The sequence below is a fragment of the Megascapheus bottae genome, chromosome 9, assembly GCF_031878675.1.
Source record: "Megascapheus bottae isolate mThoBot1 chromosome 9, mThoBot2.hap1, whole genome shotgun sequence".
NCBI lineage: Eukaryota > Metazoa > Chordata > Mammalia > Rodentia > Geomyidae > Megascapheus > Megascapheus bottae.
This window is the reverse complement of record NC_143517.1, coordinates 67,818,567-67,841,175: the sequence shown is the minus strand read 5'-3', so window position 1 is coordinate 67,841,175 and position 22,609 is coordinate 67,818,567. Positions and strand designations below refer to the sequence as shown.

Below are 22,609 nucleotides of genomic sequence, written 5' to 3'. Positions count from 1 at the left end.
CCAGAGGGCCCTCCCCCCCCCGGCATCACGGCCAGCATGCAGTGTCCTTGACAGAAAGATGGGAAAATCTGGTCTCAACTTCTCCAGCTGAGTCAGAAACCCCCATCCAGTGGAATGGAAGACTTTAAGGGCGAGAAGAAAGAGATCTTCAGATGCTTGGGGAGAAAAGTTTCTCAAACTCCAGCTTGTAAATAGTGAACCAGATTTTAGACTGAGTCAGCATGTGACCCAGAAGTGGTATGCACACACACGCGTGCGCACACACATACACACACACCCCACTATCACCACCACACCAGGAGAAATGAAAGACGTCCATAGTAACTGTCCACAAAGACCCCCAGTGTAGAGATATGATCCAGCAACCACACAGTGAACTACCATATGTCCAGCAGCTGACAAACGGAAACGAAAACCAATCTCCTCAGCCATGGAGGGGTGATAGTGCCACAGCCTGTGCTGTGTGCAATCCCTAGAAACATTCTACTCCGTGGACAAAGCCAGGCACACAAAGGCAACGAGCGCCATGACCTGCAGGGGAGGGAAACCAAAGTGACAAATTCCATTAGCTGTCGCCTGACATGGAGGAGAGAAGGACAGCCATTGCTAAGAAACATGCTTCCTGCTCTCTTCACTGGCTTACCTCTGTCACCAAGATGTAGGGACATTTTTCCTGTTGATCTACACAACAGAGTGACATTGCTCTCAAAGGATGGTGGCACACGTTTGGGAGTCCTGGCTGCTTGTGACAGGCGCGCGTACCAGGCTGAGGCTCGGGGGAGGTCTCGGGGCCCAGGGGAGACGCTGGGGGTAGGCTGCCGGGATGCAGGTCCCCTGGGTCTTGGAGGGAGGTGCCTTGGCTGTCTGGAGCCAGGGCCCCATCGCACAGGTGAGAACCCGGCTTCCCAGTCCAGCACCCCGCTCAGTCCTGGGTGTGGCTCCTCTCTGGCGGGCTGCGGCTCAGTTTCTTTCCGGGACAGCAGTGTGCTCCCTCGACCTTGCTTTATCTGTCATCACCATGACAGAGGACGTGGGTGAACAGCAGAGGGAGAGGCAGAGAGCTGAGGGGTGTTGAGAGGGGCGGGAGCGCCATGCCTTTCTGAGGCACCGCCCTCGGTAACCCCCATGCGGCGAGGCAGCAGGAAGTTCCTCCACATTCTGAGGTTTGCGATGTGAACGAGCTGGATGTTGACACCGGCGGTTGGTGACCAGCTCAGCCTTCAGGCCCCGTCTCTGCTCCCGGGAGGCTGGGGTGGGAGGGGCAGTCTTTGCCCTCTAATTATGCAGTTATCCATCAGGGGACCAGCCCCACCCAGAAGCTACCTGGAGCCCATCCACCCGTCAGTCATTAGCTTGCAGAAGACATTATTGTTGCTTCAGAGAGTCCAAAAGTTTTGGGACCTGCGTGCCAAGATTGGATGAAGACCAAGTATGCATTTCATGATTGCGCAGGAATGGAGGGCAGGCAATGGCCGAAGGCACGGAACTTCTCTCGGAGCCACAAAGAGTGAGGTCTGCATAGGTCTGCACGCACTGACACTTGTTGAATTTTGCACCTTAAATGGTCAAACCGAACAACCTGACAAGTATATTTAATAAAGCTGTTAATTAAAAAAAATAAGCAAAATGCAAGTTTAAAGAGATGCACAAAAGGGCTACAGAAAGTATTTTAGGGCCTGGCACCGAGGCATACTTGTAGTTCCAGCTACACAGGAGGCAGAGAGATCAGGAAGATCAAGCTTCAAGACCAGCCAGAGCAGAAAGTCCAGGTCCCCGGGAGCAGGACTCTGCAGGGACTTTCCCTCCCCAGAGCAGAAGCGTCAGAATGGCCCTCTCAAGAACCACCAAGGCGGCAGCTGCAGTGGCTGCTCCGGAGCCTTAGACGGGGCCACCTGCCGCTGAACTTGACACTCGGGACTTGGCTGAGTGCCTCGCCAGCCTGGGATGACAGTGGTATTTGCTGCACATTGGGGCAAAATCAGCTGCCCAGATCTGCCACTAAGGGCAAATGGAGTGGTGCTGTGGGTGCCACAAGTAGGGCAGGTGAGAGGGAGCCAGGCAGGGCCCCACCAGTGAACACACAGCACCTGAAGAAAGAGGAGGGCCAGAGAGTGTCTGTCGAGTTCAGGAAGGGTTTAGCTGGGCACTGATGGTTTGCATCTGTAATTCTAGCTACTCAGAAGGCTGAGTTCCGAGGATCACAGTTCAAAGTCTGGACAGGACAGGCCACGAGACTTTTATCTCCAATAAAAACTTGAGAGAGGGGGTGGGGGAGAAAGGACATCCAGGGCCTGAGTTCAAGTCCCAAGACCAGCACAGAAAGAGAAAAGAAAGACAAGACCAAAAAATGAAAGGCAAGACCAAAAAATGGAAGGCTTTTAGCCACTCGGGGCTGGGGAGTCGTCAGCCAGCAGCCTGGGAATGCAGGCCACCGGCAGGGGCTGGGAAGGAGCTCCTTTCCCAGGGGAGCCTCCAGAAGACCAGGACTCAGCGAAGGCGGGGAAGACAATCCATGTGGTTGACCACGGCACAACGACCGACAGAGGACTTGGTGTCACTGGATAGCCAGATCCTAAGGCACGCTGGGAAGAATGAGACACGAGAAACCACGGACCGTGCCCAGACCCACTGAACTGTGAGTAGAGAGCCACGGAGCAGAGGTGGCCTCTCCTGCACACCTCACCAGGCTGCAGCTCCACCATCATTTCACCCTAACCAGGAGGGCAGGGTCTGCACAGGTCTAGAGAGGAGCTTCACATCACAGACCCAAGGCTACACTGGAGACCAGCACTCCAGAAGCTCACTCCTAGGACTCAGCGAATCAGCCTCCCTGCTCACACTGAGCCTTGACTCTGTTCACACACTGAGCCCTGACCCTGTTCACACACTGAGTCCTGACCCTGCTCACACACAGAGTGCTGACCCTGCTCACACTGAGTCCTGGACCACACTCACACACTGAGCCCTGACCCTGCTCACACACTGAGCCCTGATCCTGCTCACACACTGAGCCCTGATCCTGCTCACACACTGAGCCCTGACCCTGCTTACACTGAGCCCTGACCCTGCTCACACTCTGAGTTCTGACCTGCTCACACTCTGAGTTCTGACCCTGCTCACACACTGAACCCTGACCCTGCTCACACACTGAACCCTGACCCTGCTCACACACTGAGCCCTGACCCTGCTCACAAACTGAACACTGACCTTGCTCACACATTGAGTCCTGATCCTGCTCACACACTGAGCCCTGACCCTGCTCACACACTGAATCCTGACCATGTTCACACACTAAGCCCTGACCCTGCTCACACACTGAGTCCTGACCCTGCTCACAAACTGAACACTGACCCTGCTCACACACTGAGTCCTGATCCTGCTCACACACTGAGCTCTGACCCTGCTCACACACTGAGCTCTGACCCTGCTCACCACTGACTCCTGACCCTGCTCACACACTGAGCCCTGACCCTGCTCACACACTGAGTCCTGACCCTGTTCACACACTGAGCCCTGACCTTGTTCACACACTGAGCCCTGATCCTGCTCACACACTGAGTCCTGATCCAGCTCACACACTGAGCCCTGATCCTGCTCACACACTGAGCTCTGACCCTGCTCACTACTGACTCCTGACCCTGCTCACACACTGAACCCTGACCCTGCTCACACACTGAGTCCTGTTCCTGCTCACACACTGAGCCCTGACCCTGCTCACAAACTGAGCCCTGACCCTGTTCACACACTGAACCCTGACCCTGCTCACACACTGAGTCCTGTTCCTGCTCACACACTGAACCCTGACCCTGCTCACACACTGAGCCGTGACCCTGCTCACACACTGAGCCCTGACCCTGCTCACACACTGAGCCCTGTTCCTGCTCACACACTGAGCCCTGACGCTGCTCACACACAGAGTCCTGACCCTGCTCACACACTGAGCCCTGACCATGTTCACACTGAATCCTGACCCGGTTCACACACTGACCCCTGACCCTGCTAACACACAGAGTCCTGACCCTGATCACAAACTGAATCCTGACCACGTTCACACACTGAGGCCTGATCCTGCTCACACACTGAGCCCTGACCCTGTTTACACACTGAACCCTTATCCCTCTCACACACACACTGAACCCTGTTCCTCGTTCCACTGTGAGCCCTGACCCTGCTCACCATTGAACCCTGACCCTGCTTACAAACTGAACCCTGACTCTGCTCACACACTGAGCCCTGACCCTGCTCACACACTGTGCCCTGACCCTGCTCACACACTGAGTCCTGACCCTGCTCACACACAGAGTCCTGACCCTGCTCCCACACTGAACCCTGACCCTGCTCACACACTGAGCCCTGACCCTCCTCACACATTGAGCCCTGACCCTGCTCACACACTGAATCCTGACCATGTTCACACACTGAGCCCTGACCCTGCTCACACACTGAGTCCTGACCCTGCTCACACACTGAGTCCTGATCCTGCTCACACACTGAGTCCTGATCCAGCTCACACACTGAGCCCTGATCCTGTTTACACACTGAGCCCTTATCCCTCTCACACGCACACTGAACCCTGTTCCTCGTTCCACTCTGAGTCCTGATCCTGCTCACCACTGAACCCTGACCCTGCGTACAAACTGAACCCTGACCCTGCGCACACACTGAGCCCTGACCCTGCTCACACATTGAGCCCTGACCCTGCTCACACACTGAGCCCTGACCATGTGCACACACTGAGCCCTGATCCTGCTCACACACTGAGCCCTGACCCTGCTCACACACTGAGCCCTGATCCTGCTAACACACTGAACCCTGACCCTGCTCACACACTGAGCCCTGACCCTGCTCACACACTGAGCCCTGACCATGTGCACACACTGAGCCCTGATCCTGCTCACACACTGAACCCTGACCCTGCTCACACACTGAGCCCTGACCCTGCTCACACACTGAGCCCTGACCCTGCTCACACACTGAGCCCTGACCCTGCTCATACACTGAGCCCTGACCCTGCTCACACACTGAGCCCTGATCCTGCTCACACACTGAGCCCTGACCCTGCTCACACACTGAGCCCTGACCATGTGCACACACTGAGCCCTGACCCTGCTCACACACTGAGCCCTGACCCTGCTCACACACTGAGCCTTGACCCTGCTCACACACTGAGCCCTGACCCTGCTCACACACTGAGCCCTGATCCTGCTCACACACTGAGCCCTGACCCTGCTCACACACTGAGCCCTGACCCTGCTCCCACACTGAGCCCTGATCCTGCCTACACACTGAGCCCTGACCCTGCTCACACACTGAGCCCTGACCATGTGCACACACTGAGCCCTGATCCTGCTCACACACTGAGCCCTGACCCTGCTCACACACTGAGCCCTGACCATGTGCACACACTGAGCCCTGATCCTGCTCACACACTGATCCCTGACCCTGCTCACACATTGAGCCCTGACCATGTGCACACACTGAGCCCTGATCCTGCTCACACACTGAGCCCTGACCATGTGTACACACTGAGCCCTGATCCTGCTCACACACTGAGCCCTGACCATGTGCACACACTGAGCCCTGATCCTGCTCACACAATGAGCCCTGACCTTGCTCACACAATGAGCCCTGACCCTGCTCACACACTGAGCCCTGACCCTGCTCACACACTGAGCCCTGACCCTGCTCACACACTGAGCCCTGATCCTGCCTACACACTGAGCCCTGACCCTGCTCACACACTGAGTCCTGACCCTTCTCACACACTGAGTCCTGACCCTGCTCACACACTGAGCCCTGATCCTGCTCACACACTGAGTCCTGATCCTGCTCACACACTTAGCCCTGATCCTGCTCACACACTGAGCCCTGACCCTGCTCACACATTGAGCCCTGTTCTTTCTCACACAGTGAGCCCTTACCCTTCTCACACTGAGCCCTGACCCTGCTCACACACTGAACCCTGACCCTGCTCACACACTGTGCCCTGACCCTGCTCACACACTGAACCCTGACCCTGCTCACACACTGAGCCCTGACCCTGGTCACACACTGAGCCCTGTTCCTGCTCACACACTGAGCCCTGACCCTGCTCACACACTGAGCCCTGACCCTGCTCACACACTGAGCCCTGACCCTGCTCACACACTGAGCCCTGACCCTGCTCCCACACTGAGCCCTGATCCTGCCTACACACTGAGCCCTGACCCTGCTCACACACTGAGCCCTGACCATGTGCACACACTGAGCCCTGATCCTGCTCACACACTGAGCCCTGACCATGTGCACACACTGAGCCCTGACCCTGCTCACACACTGATCCCTGACCCTGCTCACACATTGAGCCCTGACCATGTGCACACACTGAGCCCTGATCCTGCTCACACGCTGAGCCCTGACCATGTGCACACACTGAGCCCTGATCCTGCTCACACAATGAGCCCTGACCTTGCTCACACAATGAGCCCTGACCCTGCTCACACACTGAGCCCTGACCCTGCTCACACACTGAGCCCTGATCCTGCCTACACACTGAGCCCTGACCCTGCTCACACACTGAGTCCTGACCCTGCTCACACACTGAGTCCTGACCCTGCTCACACACTGAGCCCTGACCCTGCTCACACATTGAGCCCTGTTCTTTCTCACACAGTGAGCCCTTACCCTTCTCACACTGAGCCCTGACCCTGCTCACACACTGAACCCTGACCCTGCTCACACACTGTGCCCTGACCCTGCTCACACACTGAACCCTGACCCTGCTCACACACTGAGCCCTGACCCTGGTCACACACTGAGCCCTGTTCCTGCTCACACACTGAGCCCTGACCCTGCTCACACACTGAGCCCTGACCCTGCTCACACACTGAGCCCTGACCATGTGCACACACTGAGCCCTGATCCTGTTCACACTCTGAGCCCTGACCCTGCTCACACACTGAGCCCTGACCCTGCTCACCACTGAACCCTGACCCTGCTTACACACTGAACCCTGACCCTGCTCACACACTGAGCCCTGACCCTGCTCACCACTGAACCCTGACCCTGCTCACACACTGAACCCTGACCCTGCTCACACACTGAACCCTGACCCTGCTCACACACTGAGTCCTGACCCTGCTCACACACTGAGCCCTGACCCTGCTCACACACTGAGCCCTGACCCTGCTCACACACTGAGTCCTGATCCTGCTCACACACTGAGCCCTGACCCTGCTTTACACTGAGCCCTAAACCATGTCACACTCTAAATTCAGCCTCAGTGGTTCCTGGAGGAACTAAAAAGGGCAGGGGTAAGGCCTCTTAGCACAGAGGCCTCCAGACAGTGTCTACCTGGACTCTGGCCAGGGTGCATTCCTTCCCCCACTCACAGCTGCGCCGTGTGGAAACATCACACAGGTATAGCCAGGGTCTCCCTGAGAGTCAGATGGAAAGGTTTGGAGCTGAGGCCTGTGGGCTGGGTTTGTGCTCCTCAGGGGTGGCTGGGCCTGAGGAGCAGAAGATGGGTGGGGTGCAGCCGAAGACTGGCTTAGGCCTAGGAGGCACCCAGGTGTGGGGTGGCGTGTGTAATCCAGTTACGCTAAGGCTGCATCACCCATGCTGTTTGCACCGTGGCTTCCAGGCAACCGGTGGCCAAATTGGACAGGCTGGGCTCTGCGTGGGCTGCTAAGTGACCTTGCCTAAATCAATTAGCTCTCAGAGCCCAGATTCTTTATCCGAACTGAAATTAATTAGCACTCTGTATCACTGGAGCTCTCATGAATTAAGCTAAGATCCAGTAGAGTTGGTGTGACTCAGACTGGGCCCGGCATGGGCACAAGGGCTTCTGCCCAGTGCTCAGGAAGGCAGGGTTCCCCCTGGCTCGAGTGAAACCGGAGCCCCTGCTGCTGACCAAGCAGGAAAGCTCCTGGAGGGGGGCACGAAAGGCCCCTGGAATAGGGGGAGGGGACACAGGATTTCAACCTCTGGAGGTGGGGGAGGCCCTGCCATGGAACACAGGGCCAAAGCACAGGAGGAGACTGACATCTGGACACCCTGCTGTCCAACCCCTGAGACCCTGCCCATCCCCCAGGCTGTTGAGGTCTCAGTCTCAGCTACTGAGGAGTCAGCAGTCCTGGCTTCCGGCCCCCAGCCTGTGGGTGTGAGCAGAGGTTCACGGGCTGGGCTAGAGGGGTGCATGGATCCAGATTCAGCTCTCTCCCATTCGAGGCTGGGCCCAGGGCTGCCTCTCAGGAACAGTTCAGCCTGCACCCCCACCCAGGCTGACCATGAAGGTCATCCTGCAGCCAGGCCCTAGGTCACCAGTCTGCCTGGAGAAGGAGCCAGGTGCAGAGCTCTGCCTGCAGGGGGGTGTACAGCCATCCAGGTGCAGGGGAGGTGGGGAGGGCCCTGGAGGGCACGAGGTGAGGCAGGAAGGGTCAAGAAGGGCAGGGCAGGGTGTGGAGGGAAGAAGGTGGGGGGAGTGAGACTGGAGACACCCCAGTGAATGAAGTGGTGGAGGAAGTGGCAGTCTGGCGGCGGGGGGCCCGCCCTCTTGAAATCTGACCTCCCTAATCCGCTCAGCAGACCGGTCTGCACCACCGTTGGCACCCCCACTGGGCAAGCCTCGGGCCAGTGTGCCGACCAGGACCAGAGCCATGCAGGGAACCCCGCTGGCTCTGATGGTGCTGACTCTGGCCACCTGCAGGGAGCTCGGTGAGGCGGAAGGGACGGGGAGATGGGGGAGTGGGTCTGTCTGCAGGGCACCGCACCGCCAGCTTTGGTGCCCTTTTACTGAGGTGAAGGCAGTTCAGCGAGGGGATGGACAGAGGTGGATGGGGGCAAGGTCCAAAGAGGGAAAGAAGCCATGAGAGCTGGCCTGCACGCAGGGAGAGGCAGGGAGTCTGGGCTGGGTGGCAGGCTGGCGGGACTGGCAGGCAGGCAGGGGTCAGTGCCAAGCCCTGGGTGCCGGCGGGTGGGCTGCATGATGTGGGCCCTGGACTCTGGAAAGTTGGGGCTGGGGAAGGAAAGGAGAGCCGAGGAAGGTGTAGGTGGGGTCTGGGGAAGGCAGAGGGCAGGGAGAAGAGGAAGGGGGACGGGACATGGCCCTTGGGGGAGAGGGGCTGGGCCCACATTTCCTGTGTACTCCACAGCAGATGTGGGCACAGCAGCGGACGGTCCACTTTCTGGAGGGAGAAACAGAGGCTGGTCAAGGACAGAGGCCCTTACCTGGGTCACAGAGAGGGACACAGGGCCGTGTCCTCCATGTGCTCTGGGGCTGGTTGGGTCAGCTGGAATCAGCCTGGGGCACGGGGGCTGGCAGGCCAGAGCAGCTGCCGTGTCAGGGCCCAGCTCTGTGGGCTAATTTACCCACACTCCTCCCCTCGGGTGCCAAGCTGGCACCCTGGTCTGTGGACCCGTCCACGCACTCCCTCTCCTTGGGCACCACGCGGGGACCCAGCTCCCAGGCCTAGCCAGCCAGGGGAGAGTGCTCTGGCTCAGCCACCCTGAGCCTCTCCCCCTTCTGGGTATCTTGCTATGGCAATGCCCAGCCTCAATCTTCCCATGCCCCCTGACCTCACCCTGGCCTTCAGGCTGACCCAGTCTCCTCTGGGATCTGAGCCTAGGTCACACAGTCCAGCAGACCCCAGGCCTCCGGTGTCTTCCCTGTGCATTGCCTGTGGGTCCTAGGCCCTGGCCTGTGTTCCTGTCCCTCAGACCTGGGCCGGGGCAGGCCACACCCACCCCAGGCTCTCGGTGGCTGAAGGGGCGGGGCCAGCCTGACCAACTGTCCTCACTTCTCTCCCAGCGGGGGCCTTACGGTGCTTCACCTGTGGAGACCCCACGACCGTGGATGCCTGCACCACCATCACCACCTGCCACGCCAACGAAACCATGTGCAAGACCACACTCTACTCTCGGGAGATCGGTGGGTCAGATGGGGCCCCTCCCTGCCTCCTCAGCTGGCTGCGCCCACCCAGCCAGCAGCCCTCCCTGCCCTCCTTCTGCCCTCTGTGTCCTAGGATGTCTGCAGCCTGTGGGGGGCGGGAGGCCTGGGGCACCTCATCTTCTATCCACCAAGGAGGCCCACTGCAGGTCTTCACATGTCTTCAGAGGGCGGAGAAGAGGGGGCTGTGACCCCTGGGCTGGGTGACCCCGGAGTGTGTGCCAGGCTGGCTCTTAGGTGGTAGAGTGGCAGAAACTTCTTGCCCCCACAGTGTTCCCCTTCCTGGGAGACTCCACAGTGACCAAGTCCTGCGCCAGCAAGTGTGAGCCCTCAGACGTGGACGGCATCGGCCAAACCCGGCCTGTGTCCTGCTGCAACGCTGAGCTCTGCAACGTGGACAAAGCACCCACCCCCAGCCTGGCCTTGGCCCTGGCCCTGGCCCCCCTGGTGTGTCTGTTTCTCTAGAGTCCTGCCCTGCTCCAGCCCCACCCACCCCTGCAGCCCCACCCACCCCCCTGCTCCAGTCCCCCCACTGCCTTCCCTACTCATGCCTAGATGCCGTGAAGAAGTGTAGTGCCACCTGCAACCAGGCTCTTGAGTCTCATTTCTGGGCACAGAGCTGTCCTCCGGGCCAGGGAGAGGGGCCTCCCTGCTGGTCTCAGAGCCTGTTGCTGTCCTGGTGTCATTCTTTTCTCCTGTGGTGGGTTGAAGCTCCACTCGCCCCAGGCCTGGGCACCCTCCCTCCAGCTGGGCACCCTCCCTCCAGCAGACCATTGTCCTTCAGGCCCTTGGTGGGTCATGGGGGGACCTGACCAAGGAAGGCGGAGGCTGGACTAGAGTTGGGGAAGATGGGGTGGCCAGCCTTGCCCCGGCCTCTCCTCTGTCCTGCTCCTGCTCACGCTCCGTGCTGCTGGTCCCTGGCTGGCCCACAGCGCATGGCGTCTCAGCCAAGCCTCGGCCGAGGCCTCCAGGCCTTCTCTCCCAGCCCTCTACTTCCTGTGTGCTGCCCTCCCTGGCACTGCCACCTTCGGGGAGCCTTGCTCTGGGTGGAGGACTCCCCCCTGGCGAGGGTCTCCTGATCAAGTGCTGTGGGGCAGAGGACACAGGGGTCCAGAAAGCCTCTCGTCCCTGTTCCTGCCCCCTGGGGCTCAGACGTCCAGGCCCAGGGAGCCCCACTGCCCTCTCTAGGGCACAGCCCACCTCCGTCAGCCTCTGTCAAGAGGCCTCTGGGGAGGAGAACAAGGAGCGACCGGAAGAGGGGGTGACTGGAAGTTGGGGATTATGTTCCGGGCTGTGAGGCTGAGCTTTGGTCTTGTCGATGGGAGACATGGCACCTCACACCCTCTTTGGCTTTGGTGTGTCACACACACACACACACACACACACACATACACACGGAAAAGACCCTTCTGTGACCAGAGATTAGGGCTTAGTCTGTGAAGAGGGAACAGGGCTCAGTTTGGAGCTGAGGATCGGGTTTGATCTGACCAAGGTCGAGATTCTCAGGGAAACCATGGGAACACGGAAGGGTCAGGGCAGAGCGCGTGAAGCCTCATCAGCTGTGAACCGCCCTGGGGAACTCGATCCTGTCCTGGGATTTGCTGTAGCTGCGTCATGGGCGGGGGGCTCCTTCCAGGGGCCCAGCCTGACCCAGGGTCCTACAGGTGTGGTGGCTGGAGCAGTTCACAGCCAGTGGGCATGGTAAGACTCAGTGGGGAAGATGAGGGCAGGGGCACAGATCCTGGCTGGAAGAGGAGCCCAGAGCAGGCAGGGAGAGTCACTGTGTTCTGGAGGATGGAGGCCGCTCGTCCCCACTGAAGTCGGAGGGAGGAGACACCTCCGGTCTCCAGCCCGGCTTTTGCCCTCCCAGGGGCTTGGCCAGTGTTGCTGCGTCAGCCAGCGCGGCAGGACTCTTCCTCCCCCTTCATGTGCCCATTGTGTCCCTGGCTGGCCACCGCTCCAGGCTCTGGCTGGTGTCCTTGGGTGAGCCGGCCTCTGCTCCCTCTCTGGACGGGACAGGGTGGCTCAGCTTCTGTCTATCCCCCAGCCACAGCCCGGACATGGCCAGGTCCCATTAGTGGTGGTCATGCGGTGGTGGGCTCTGCAGCCTGGATGGAAGGCCACACCAAGGTGAGGGCTCCAGAAAGCCGTGGATAGATGGGTCCTGGAGGCCCATGGCCCCTGCTGTTCCCCGAGAACACCCCAACCCTGGGGTACCCAGCTCACGCTTCCTGAGACTTTCAGTGCCTGGGAGAGCATGCGGGGGACCTAAGGGCCCAGATGAGCCAGGGGCAGCGTGAGCCTGTCGCCAGTCCCCCAGCCCTCCCCTGCCTCTCTGCCCCTTGAAACCACCCACCCCCTCACCCACCCATCGCATTCTTCCCTGCCCATCTGTCCTCCGTCCCTCCCCCATCCCGTCACGCAGGACCGGGTACAGCGTGCGCATTTCCCAGCGCCTCTCAGTGCGGTAGAACTGTGGTCAAGGAAGATGAGCCAGGCTTCTAGACACAGATGAGGTGCGTGGCTGGGCCGGGCCGGGTGTGAGCTGCAGAGTGCCCACCTGGACAGGATGGAGCGGTGGGTCGAGGCTCCGCCAGGAGCCATGAGTGAGGAACACCTCGGGGGCCTGGCTCTTTTGGAGAGGGGTCCTGGAGGCTCTTTTCTGAGCTCCCTGCCAGGACGGGTGGTAGGAAGATGGTAAGAGTTTAGCATCACAGCAGCCTCTGCCGGCTCCTCCCCCTCCCCCTCCCCCCTCCCCTCCATCCCCTCAGTCCAGCTCTCCAGACAGCTTTCTGATTTATAAAGACTCGACAGACCTGGAAAGGGAACTGACCTGCCAGTGGGCACACACTGGCAGCTGGCAGGGCTGCGTGCTGCCACGCTGTACCCCAGGCTCCGGGGTGCCAGCTGCCTCTCCTCAACACACACTAGCCTTGCTGGGCGCAGACTTGGTCTCCCGGTTCTGCACTTGAGGCTGGCGGGGGAGGAGGTGTGGGTTCTCAAAAAGGCTGCCACACTAGGACATAAATCTGCCCTTCCCGCTGGAGTCTGGCCACACACACACACACACACGGCATCATGTCTCCACCTGTGGACGGAGTGCTGGGCTCGAGGCTGCCCAAGGTGGCGCCTGCCCACAGCCAGGCTGTGTGGGCATCTCTCCAAGCTGCCACCCCGTCCCAGCCGCGCCCTGCCTTCTGGGCCTCTGCGGTCTTCCTCCTCTTCAGAGCCGGGGCAAGTGACCCTTCTGGGCAGTCCCAGGTGTTGACATTCAGCAGTGTTCCCCGTGCAGGCCTGCAGGAAGGCGGGGCTTGCTGGCCCCGGCCGCCATCTCCCTGCGCTGCCCTGCAACCCACACTGAGCTCCCTGCGCCCCTGGGTCAGCCGGCCTGTGTGGAGCAGACGGTCTCACAGCCTGCCTCTGCGCCCAGCTTCCAGGATGCAGTGAGTGAGGCTGGCCTGGGCCCCGCAGGAGGCAGGGTGGTGCCCGGACTGGGTGCTGCGTGCCAGGCTCCAGCAGTAACCAGTCACTGTGGCCTCCCTTTTGTTTTCTTATAGTCCTGCACAGCGGCTCTGGCCCGGCATCCGCTCATTGTCCTGGCACCGGAAGCCAGAGGCTGGAAGCACGAGAGGGCCACCTCCAGGCTGCACACGGAAAAGGTGGCCAGGCCAAGAGAAGAGCTCATGCCTCCAAGGTGCCAGCTCAGGGCTCTTCCCAGCCCACCCCAAGATCAGAGAGTGGGCCCCCACTGCACACCACCCACCCACCCCACACAGCCCCTCGAAGTCTCGCCATTGGTCTACCCCACGTGATAGCAAACTCTTACGCCCCATGCATTCATCTGCCCAGGATCCACTCGCTCATCTTTCTGCCCTCTGTCCATCTACCAATCCATCCAATCACGTGTTCATCCTACTTCTGTCTCTCCATCCATGCATCCATCCGTCCTCTCCCCATCCATTTATCCATCCACCCCTCCATCCTGAATTCACTCATCCAGCTACCCACTCATACACGACGCATTACGGAAATCAGAAAGATCTGAAAAGCCCAGGGTCTAACACTCATCGGGGCTGTTGGGAGACACATCCAGTGGATTGTCTGACACGGAGTAGAGCGGAGGTGTGGGACGGGACCAGGACGGTGTGGAGTCAGCGGTCAGTGTGCCGTGAAGGTCTGGAGCGGTGGTTACACAGGAGGCTGGAGGGGCAGTGGCCCTGCTGTCAGGGGCTGGAAGCCCAGGGGTCTGGCCGTGCTGAGGGTCCAGTTCTGGGCCCCATATCCCTCTGCCCATGCAGGGTCTGGCTGCAAAAGCTCCTGTGCCCCCAACACGTCCCCAGGCCCTTCTCTGTCCACACCGGCATGGTCTCTGCTTTGTGGCCAGGTGTACCAGCTGTTCATCGGTGTGGAGACAGCGGCCCGGGAGCAGCCTCGGGACAGACGCGGCCCTGCACCGGGCGGGCAGAGGCCACCCTTCACCTGGGCCCTGCTCGTGCTCCTAGCCGGGGCCTTGTGTCCTTGTGCACCCCGGGGATATCGAAGCCAGGATTCCAGAGGTCCATTCGTGGCAGTCAGAGCCAGCCTGGAGCCGGGCTGGGGTCCTCGGGCTGGGCCTCCGGTCTGAAGAGGGGAGGTTTGTAACAGCGGCTGCCGCCCGCCCACACTCCAGCTCTGCCCACCACAGCCGGGCCGCCCTACTGAGTCATGGCAGTTCTGACACCGCCCAGAAGCGGAGCTGGAGGGGCCAGCCGCCCGTATAAAGGCTCACCATGGGGCCAGCCTGGGCTCCCAGCTCCTCCGAATCCAGGAATGAGTTCCCCCTGGGCCACCTCACTGCTGCTCATGGCAGCCTGGACCATGGGCTGTGGTGAGTGTTGGGGCGGGGTCACAGCTGGTGGAGGAAGCTGTCCTGGGCCTGTCTATCAGCGTTGTAGAGGGAGGGGAGAGCTGGGGCTCTTGGCCTTTGTGGCTGGGGGCTCAGTCTCTTGGGCCCTGGGGCCAAGGTCTCACCCCACAAGAAGGGACCTAGAGGCCAGCGGGGCCTGGATCTGAGCAGGTCTCCTCCAGCCCCTTCCTCCTGGCTCCAGGTGAGGCCTTCAGGTGCTATGCCTGTTCAAGCCCAACACCCATTCATTCATGCAAGAACATCACCCAGTGCAAGCAAGAAGACACGGCCTGCAAGACCACGCTGGAAACCGTGGAGTCGGGTAAGGGGCTGGGCAGGGGCTGGCAAAAAAGCCTCCCTCCTCCCACCTTCTCTTGTCAGCCTGGGAGACAGCAGGACAGAGGGCAGGGAAGGTAAGGAGTGGGTGGGGGTGGACAGGTGGGTGGAGGCCAAAGCCGGGTGGGCTCCTTCCCTGCTGTTGTGGGCCCGGGCGGTGCCATGGCCAGGATGGGGCCCATCTCAACCAGACCCTGCAGGAGCTCACAGGGGTGGGAGAAGGCTTGGGGCTCAGGGCAGAGAGCACAGGCCACGCAGTCCGGGCCAGCGAAAGGTGACGCCATCCTCCCGCTCTGCAGAGTACCCCTTCAGTAACAGCCCCATGGTGACACGCTCCTGCTCCAGTTCCTGCCTGGCCACTGACCCTGACAGCATCGGGGCCGCACACCCCATCTTCTGCTGCTTCCGTGACCTCTGCAATGCTGTGGGGGTGATCAGGCCTGGCCCTGGGGTTTTGGCCCTCCTGGGAGCCTCGCTCCTCAGTCACCTCCTCCCCTGACGTGCCACCCCCACCCCCACCTCTGCGCTGGTGTCTCTGTGAGCCAGGCACGTGGCCTAGTGGTAGCGTGCTCACTCTGCATGCACAAAGAAAGCCCTGGGTTCGATTCCCCAGTACCATATACTGAGAATGAGCCAGAAGTGGTGCCGTGGCTCAAGTGGCAGAATGCTAACACTGAGCAAAAAGTGTCCAGGGACAGTGCCCAGGTCCTGAGTTCAAGCCCCAGGACTGGCAAAATAAATACATAAACGAACAACCCAGTTCTTCCCAGACATTCTGCATGGTCTGGGCACTGGTGCTGCATTCTCACCCACAGCACCTCAGGCCAGAGGCGCAGGGGCAGAAGCTCCTGCCCAACACCCTTTATGCTCACCAGCCCCACCCCAGGGTGGGGAAGCAGCCTGGAGTCCTGGATCCCCTCCTGGAGTGGATGGTGGTGCTGGTGGGTGCCGGGGCTCACACCTGTAATCCCGGCTATTCAGGAGAATGAGATCTGAGGATTGAGGCTTAAAGTCAAGTCAGGCAAGGAACCCAGCAAGATTACTTTTTTCCCAGTCCTGGGCCATGAACTTGAGGCCTGAGCACTGTTCTTGGGCTTTCTCAAGGCTAGAGCTCTACACTGGAGCCATGGCACCATTTCCAGCTTTTTTTTTTCTTCTATATATGTGGTACCAAGGAATCAAACCTGGGTCTTTGTGCACGCTAGGCAAGCACTCTCACCACTAGGCCAAACTCCCAGCTTCCTAGCAAGATTCTTATCTCTAATCACCAAAAAGCCAGAAATGGAGCTGTGGCTCAAGTGGTAGAGCACCAGCCCTGAACACAAAAACTCAGGGATAGCCCCCGAGTCTGAGTTCAAGCTCTAGACCTGGCACGGGGGGGGGGGGGCAGGGGAGCAGAGGGCAGAAAGAAGCCCGGGTGGCCGGCTCGCTCCTGGGTCTTCCTGGGTGATATGGGCCCCACCACAGTGGTCTGCTGGCCCCTCGGAGCAGAGGAGGTGCGGATGGGCCGTCCGGTACTGTCAGCCCCGCTCAGATCCCACGGCCAAGGCACTGATGCCCTCTCCAGGCCAGCATCCTCCCGTCCTCTGAGCTGGGCACTTTCTGCCCAACTAGGTCTTGAGCCAAAGCACCTCAGTGACCACGGCCCTGGGGTCCCACTGGTGCCTGGGGCTGCTGGGTGGGACATGCAGCAGGCAAGCCATCTGGGCTGGGAGTGACAGGGATGGGGGCGGTGTCTCGGGACTCCGTGGAGCTGTTCCTGAGGGGCACACACCTGGACAGGGCACCAGTCCCGGGGAACAAGAGCTGCCAAAGCGGGCTGGGGTAGGGGGCCACATGGGGTGCCAGCCGTCCCATCAGAGCTGGACCTGCAGAGGGAGGCCAGCCTGAGGCAGGGATGGCCTGGCCAGCACCTCCTTCACAGGGAGAGGCTGTCTTCCCAGCACCCTGCGACCGGCAGAGGGTGCTCACACACACACACACACACACACACACACACACACACACGCACACACACGCACACACACGCTGCCTGCCCAGCACCCCGTGACCAGCAGAGGGCGCTCACACACACACACGCACACACACACACGCTGCCTGCCCAGCACCCCGTGACCAGCAGAGGGCGCTCACACACACACACACACACACGCACACACAAGCACACACACGCTGCCTGCCCAGCACCCCGTGACCAGCAGAGGGCGCTCACACACACACACACACACACACACGCACACACACGCTGCCTGCCCAGCACCCTGTGACCAGCAGAGGGCGCTCACACACACACACACACACACACACACACACACACACACACGCTGTGACCAGCAGAGGGCGCACACACACACACACACACTGCCTGCCCAGCACCCTGTGACCAGCAGAGGGCGCGCACACACACACGCTGCCTGCCCAGCACCCTGTGACCAGCAGAGGGCGCTCACACACACTGCCTGCCCAGCACCCTGTGACCAGCAGAGGGCGCACACACACACACGCTGTGACCAGCAGAGTGCGCACACACACACACACACACGCTGCCTGCCCAGCACCTTGTGACCAGCAGAGGGCGCACACACACACACACGCTGCCTGCCCAGCACCTTGTGACCAGCAGAGGGCGCACACACACACACACACGCTGCCTGCCCAGCACCCTGTGACCAGCAGAGGGTGCTGGAGTCCTCCTGGCTGGGCCCTCCCAGGCTGCTGGCTTTCCCATCAAGCCTCCATCCCAAGCTGGGCTGCCTGCACCCCCACTCCCCTCTCCACATGAGGCCAAGGGGTCCCCGGGACTCCCAGGGGAGCAGGGAGTGGAGGCTGTCCCATAGCTGGCCCTGAGAACGCCCTCTCTGCCCCGCATGAAGGCCCCACCAGGAACCCCACTGCTGTTCCACCAACTGAGGGCAGCGGTGAGCTGGGAGCCCCCAACCTGCCACTGGGGCCACTGGCAGGAGGCCCACCCACGCTGCCTGGAGCTCTGTGGGGACAAGGGTCCTCATCTGGAGGTACCTGCCCTGGCAGGGCCCAGCCCCACCCTCCACCCCAGGCCTCTTCTTGGCCTCTGGCCCTGCCTCTATCCTGGGGGTCCTTACTCCCCATCTCATCCCATGATGTCGGGGGCCTAGTGGCCCTAACCCCCGGGAGCCATCCAGATTCGAGGACGCAGGAAGTACGGACGGCTGAGATTGCTGTGCTGGGGACGGGTCCTGGAAGGAAGGTCGGCTGGGGTTTTTGGACAATCCCTTCTCGTCATTAGTCACGTGATGTACAGAATGGGAAAAAAATCTAGTCACCGTAACACACTGGGGGGCGGGGCCCAGCTTCAGAAATGAAAGCTCCCCAAGCCCACACACGTTATAACTTTTTACTTGGGTGCTTTCCATAAATAACAGAGAACAAGTGCAGCTTCCCCTTAGCGCTAAGGCGAGAACAGCAGCATGGAGAGGGGTGCAGGTGAGGGGTGCTCCAGGTGCACTTCCCAGAGGGACAGCAGGGAGCCAACTTCCAGTGGCCCTGGGATGTTAGAGCAGGGGCGGGCACACACAGGGGACCCCCTCACCCAGGGCTGTGCCTCTGTGCCGAGACACTTGCAAGCAGGGGCCAGCCCCCACGTGGCTCTGTATTCTCAGAGGCTCTGGACCGGTCCAGGCCTCAGTTTTCCTGGCTCTAAGGTGGCCTTCATGGGTATCACCATTTCCCAGTCAGGGGCAGGCCCTAAGTCAGCCCTGCAAAGACCCAGCCCAGGCCCAGGATTGCCCAGGCAGCACACACAGCTGACTCTGGCCCCTCTTTCCCCAGGACCCACTGGGACCCACAGCACACAGCCTGGCTAGAGGCAGGGATGTGCCAGGGCACCTGTGCCGTTCCACCCAGCAGAGCTGAGTAAGGGCACCGGGGCCCTCTCACCAACTACCAGCCTGGGGCCCAGCACAGAGGGTCAAGCAGGCAAGGGGGCCTGGGTCAGTCACCAGGCCAGGCCAGCCAGAAGCCCGCCAGGCCTGCTGTCAGGGCAGCCGGCGTGCAACGGCAGCAGTCACTGGTCCTTGGTGGGGTCCCTGAGTCCACTCTCAGCACGAAGCAGCTGGCTGCTGGCCTCATTGTAGGCGATCCAGTGCTGTAAGTCCTCGGGTAGCTCAGGGGGCTCCACCTGCAGGGGGACCGGAGGAGACGGGGAGGGGGTGAGGGGAGGGGCTCCACCTGCAGGGGGATGGGGGAGATGTGGGAAGGGAGGACGCCAGGCAGGCCCAGTGCTGTGGGGTGAGAAGGCTGTGGCCCTCACACTGCTGGGCCCCTCCCACACCACTGCCCTGCCCCGGTGACCACCAGTGCCTTCCCCAGGCCATCTGAGCTGCTATTACCACCTCCCTCTCTCCAGCCAAGCTGCACCCTCCAGGCCCAATACCCAGGCAGGAGTCTCGGGGGCCAGCTGGTTGGAGAAGGGCTGTCCAGGAGGGCTGGCCAAAGGAGCCACGCCGCCAGCAAGTGCTAGATGGAGCTGTCCAAGCCCAGGAGTCTGGACTCCCAAGGCAGTTCTGAGCCGGTCCCTGCCACCCCTACCCCCTAGCCCTCTCCACACTGGGTCCCTGGTGAGGAGGGGGAGCCTGCATTGGAAGCTACTCAAGGAGGGATGGCTGGGAGTCGCTCACAGGGCCATGCTGTGGCTTCTTGCCCAGCATCCACAGCCAGGTCCGGCCGGCCTCCCTGGTCACAGCTCCAGGCCAGCTTCTGCTTCCTGGACCTCCATCCCTACACACCTGCCTGCCGGGGGCCTCCCTGCCGCTGGGCTCAGGCAGGTGATGGGTGCCGCCTGGCCACCCAGAGCTGGGGAAGGGGCATGAGTCTCACCACCACACTGTCCTGGCTTGGCTGTGGCCTTGTCCCAGGGCCGGGGACTGTGCGACAGGGAGCCAGGTCTGCAGCCCGCTCCTGTGCACCGCAAGCAAGGGTCCCCACCTCTGCGCTTTTCCCGCCTCATTACTGCTGTGAGGCAGTGTCTCCCTGGGTCTGGGGCCAGAGGATGAACCACACACAGGTGGGGCACACGCTAGCGTCTTCCAGGGCCTGCCCTGGCAACCATCATCGCCCTGGTTTCCCCAGGGCCGCAGTTGCCACACTGCAGCAGCTGGCTGGGGCGCCAGGCTGGGAGCCCCAGGGAGGGCCCCGAGGCCTGGCTTTCCCTCTGAAGACCAGAAGGCCTGCATTGCTCCGGGGTGAGCAGCCCCGCGCACCTGTGGGCTCCAGAGTGTGTCCCCCAGAACTTGTAGCCACCACTTCTAACTGCCCCCCCCCCTCCATCCGAACCTCCCCAGTCCAGAACTGGAGACCAGAGCGGGTGGCTGGGCCCTCCGGCCCACACAGTGCCACGACGCATTCCTCCTGGCGGGGGAGACCTCATCCTGGTATCTGGGTTTGGGAAGGGGGGAAGTGGGGTGGAAGGGGACCCCGCCCCGCCCCGAGGAGCCAGGTTTTGAGCCTGCGCCCCGGCGGGGAGGGCAGGGGTGGCCCAGGCCCAGACCCAGCGCTCCGAGGAGATGCGGGCCCCACGCGTTCCCCCAGGGGCCGCGAGGCGCGCCGGGCCGCTCACCCTCCGCTTGCACAGGTGCTGCACCACGCGGTCGGGCGAGGCGCCCACCACGTGCTGCCGGGAGCGCAGCAGGGCGCACACGAAGCCGTCCCGCAGACTGACGAAGCGGGCCTCCAGGTAGAAGGCGCGGTCGTCCCAGCCCAGCAGGCGGGTGCGCACCTCGAAGGGCTCGAACAGGCGCAGCGAGCGGCGGTAGCGCGCGCAGGAGGCGGCCAGCACGCCGCGCGCGCCCAGCTGGCCCAGCGCCTCGAGGACGCCGCAGCGCGCCAGGTGCGCGGCGCGGGCCACGTCCGCCTCGCGCAGGTAGCGCGCGTTGTTCATGTGCAGCAGCAGGTCCAGGTCGGAGGGCAGCACGCGGCTCCCGTAGCGCTGCTCGGCCAGCAGGTCGCGGACGCGCGGCTGCAGCAGGCGCGCGCGCAGCACGGCGCAGGGCACGCGCACCAGGTACCAGCCGTCCAGCAGCGCGAAGAAGGCGAGCGCGAGGACCAGCGCGGCCACCGGCAGCTCCACCATCGCGGCGCCGGGGCGGCGGGGCGGCGGGCGGCGGGCGGCCGGCCGGGGAGGCGCGCGCTGGCGGCTCGGCGCGGGCGGAGCGCACCACCTCGCCGGGCCCGCCGGGGGGAGGCGCGTGGCGGCCGCCGCGCCGCAGGCCGGGGCGCGCCCGCCGCTCCGAGCAGCCCCCCCCCCGCGCCCTCGATGGTTCCTCCCGCGCCCCGCCCTCCCGCGCCGCGGCTCCCCGGGCGGGGCCGGGCCGGGAGCGCGGGCGCGCGGGGCGCCACAGCGGCCCCTGGCGGCGGCGCCGCAGGGCGTGGACCCCGGGGAAGGCGGGCTGGGGCGGGGGCGCCCGGGATGCTGGCCGCCCGTGCACGCTCCAGTCTCCACCTGACCCCATCCCCGGGCCTCCAGCACCACACCCCAGAGATCCGCTCGCCCCGCGCCTTCCTGCCCTCTGCCCCTCTCGAAACCGGAGCAAGTCAAGCCAGGGACAGAAATGACTCAGCTGCCAGGCCAGGTGACGCCGCAGATCGTCCTTCCCCTCCGGGAACGGCAGGCCGCCCCCCAGAAGGCCTGGCAGCGTTGTCCCTGCCCTGCGAGGCTCTCTGCTGGCCCCGAATGCCAGCGACCTGCAAGGCCAGCCTCTGGCCTGCGAGGGCTGGAGGGGGCCCAGAGCCCCGCTGCCCCCTGGAAGGCTCTGCTCCTGCACCCTGGCCCGTTTGTGCTGTGTCTGCAGGTCGCCATCACGGTCAGCCCACTCCATGCCCCATGCTGGGCTGCGCAGAGCGACCTTGCTCTGCGTTTGCAGTTCTCCGCAGTGGCCAGGCAGGATCTCCATGTGCAGGCCCCGGATCAGCCTGGCATGTCAGAGCAACACCAAGGGACCCCAAGAGCCCTCTCCACACACTGCTCTCACTGTGGACCTGCTGTGTCCACTGCACTGGTAAGGCTGCCCTCCACCTTGCCTCTTGCTAGGTGCCACGGCTGGGGGCCTGGCCCTGGAGCTAAGGAAGGTGGGGGAGCCGCAGCTGTGGGGCGCTAACAGCACTTGTGCCACCTTCCTGGCCTCCCCTGCCCAGGCACCCCGTTTCACTTCCTGCTGTTACACCGCAGCCAGGGTGCACCCAGTGTTTGTGCCCTCCCACCATCCCCTGCTGAGCTGGACTCCTGGGCCCACCTCGTGAAGGGTGTCCAACCTGTGCCTCGCCATTGCAGAAGCCAGGGAAGCCTGCCTCCCCAACGCACGCCGGGCCAGGGCCTGTCTGTCAGCCTTGGTGGCCATCCTTTCCCACAGGAAGTCACACCAGGCCTCCCCTCCACCCCCACCAGCTCCTCACAAAGGCACGAGCAACCTGGGTTGGGCCAAGGCAGTTTA

General features: G+C 62.1%; 3 protein-coding genes across 4 annotated transcripts; 2 read left to right on the top strand and 1 right to left on the bottom strand.

Moving 5' to 3' along the window:
* Window positions 1-8,610: 8,610 nt before the first annotated feature.
* Window positions 8,611-10,441, top strand: Lypd2 (LY6/PLAUR domain containing 2). Its single transcript, XM_090338745.1, has 3 exons — window positions 8,611-8,694; window positions 9,788-9,907; window positions 10,197-10,441. The coding sequence occupies exons 1-3, from the start codon at window positions 8,637-8,639 to the stop codon at window positions 10,388-10,390; spliced, it is 372 nt and encodes a 123-aa protein (XP_090194871.1). The 5' UTR covers window positions 8,611-8,636; the 3' UTR covers window positions 10,391-10,441.
* Window positions 10,442-14,734: 4,293 nt separating this feature from the next.
* On the top strand, window positions 14,735-15,645 carry Slurp1 (secreted LY6/PLAUR domain containing 1). The gene is made up of 3 exons (XM_090338784.1): window positions 14,735-14,792; window positions 15,013-15,132; window positions 15,446-15,645. Exons 1-3 carry the CDS (start codon window positions 14,735-14,737, stop codon window positions 15,643-15,645), a joined length of 378 nt encoding a protein of 125 aa, XP_090194910.1.
* A 2,860-nt stretch (window positions 15,646-18,505) lies between these two features.
* Window positions 18,506-21,252, bottom strand: Them6 (thioesterase superfamily member 6). 2 transcript variants are annotated; one of them, XM_090338743.1, is made up of 2 exons: window positions 20,740-21,252; window positions 18,506-19,302 (listed from the first exon to the last, which is right to left on the bottom strand). In XM_090338743.1, exons 1-2 carry the CDS (start codon window positions 21,250-21,252, stop codon window positions 19,189-19,191), a joined length of 627 nt encoding a protein of 208 aa, XP_090194869.1. In that variant the 3' UTR covers window positions 18,506-19,188. The 2 variants fall into 2 exon arrangements, with proteins under 2 accessions (XP_090194869.1, XP_090194870.1); XM_090338744.1 differs by having other exon boundaries at window positions 20,899-21,252.
* Between the last annotated feature and the right edge of the window lie 1,357 nt (window positions 21,253-22,609).

Coding starts and splice junctions, on each gene's coding strand:
- Lypd2 (XM_090338745.1), top strand. CDS start 8,637: ATGCAGGGAACCCCGCTGGCTCTGATGGTGCTGACTCTGGCCACCTGC. Junction 8,695..9,787: donor GGCCACCTGCAGGGAGCTCG/GTGAGGCGGAAG, acceptor CTTCTCTCCCAG/CGGGGGCCTTACGGTGCTTC. Junction 9,908..10,196: donor ACTCTACTCTCGGGAGATCG/GTGGGTCAGATG, acceptor TTGCCCCCACAG/TGTTCCCCTTCCTGGGAGAC.
- Slurp1 (XM_090338784.1), top strand. CDS start 14,735: ATGAGTTCCCCCTGGGCCACCTCACTGCTGCTCATGGCAGCCTGGACC. Junction 14,793..15,012: donor AGCCTGGACCATGGGCTGTG/GTGAGTGTTGGG, acceptor TCCTGGCTCCAG/GTGAGGCCTTCAGGTGCTAT. Junction 15,133..15,445: donor GCTGGAAACCGTGGAGTCGG/GTAAGGGGCTGG, acceptor CCCGCTCTGCAG/AGTACCCCTTCAGTAACAGC.
- Them6 (XM_090338743.1), bottom strand. CDS start 21,252: ATGGTGGAGCTGCCGGTGGCCGCGCTGGTCCTCGCGCTCGCCTTCTTC. Junction 19,303..20,739: donor AGCACCTGTGCAAGCGGAGG/GTGAGCGGCCCG, acceptor GTCCCCCTGCAG/GTGGAGCCCCCTGAGCTACC.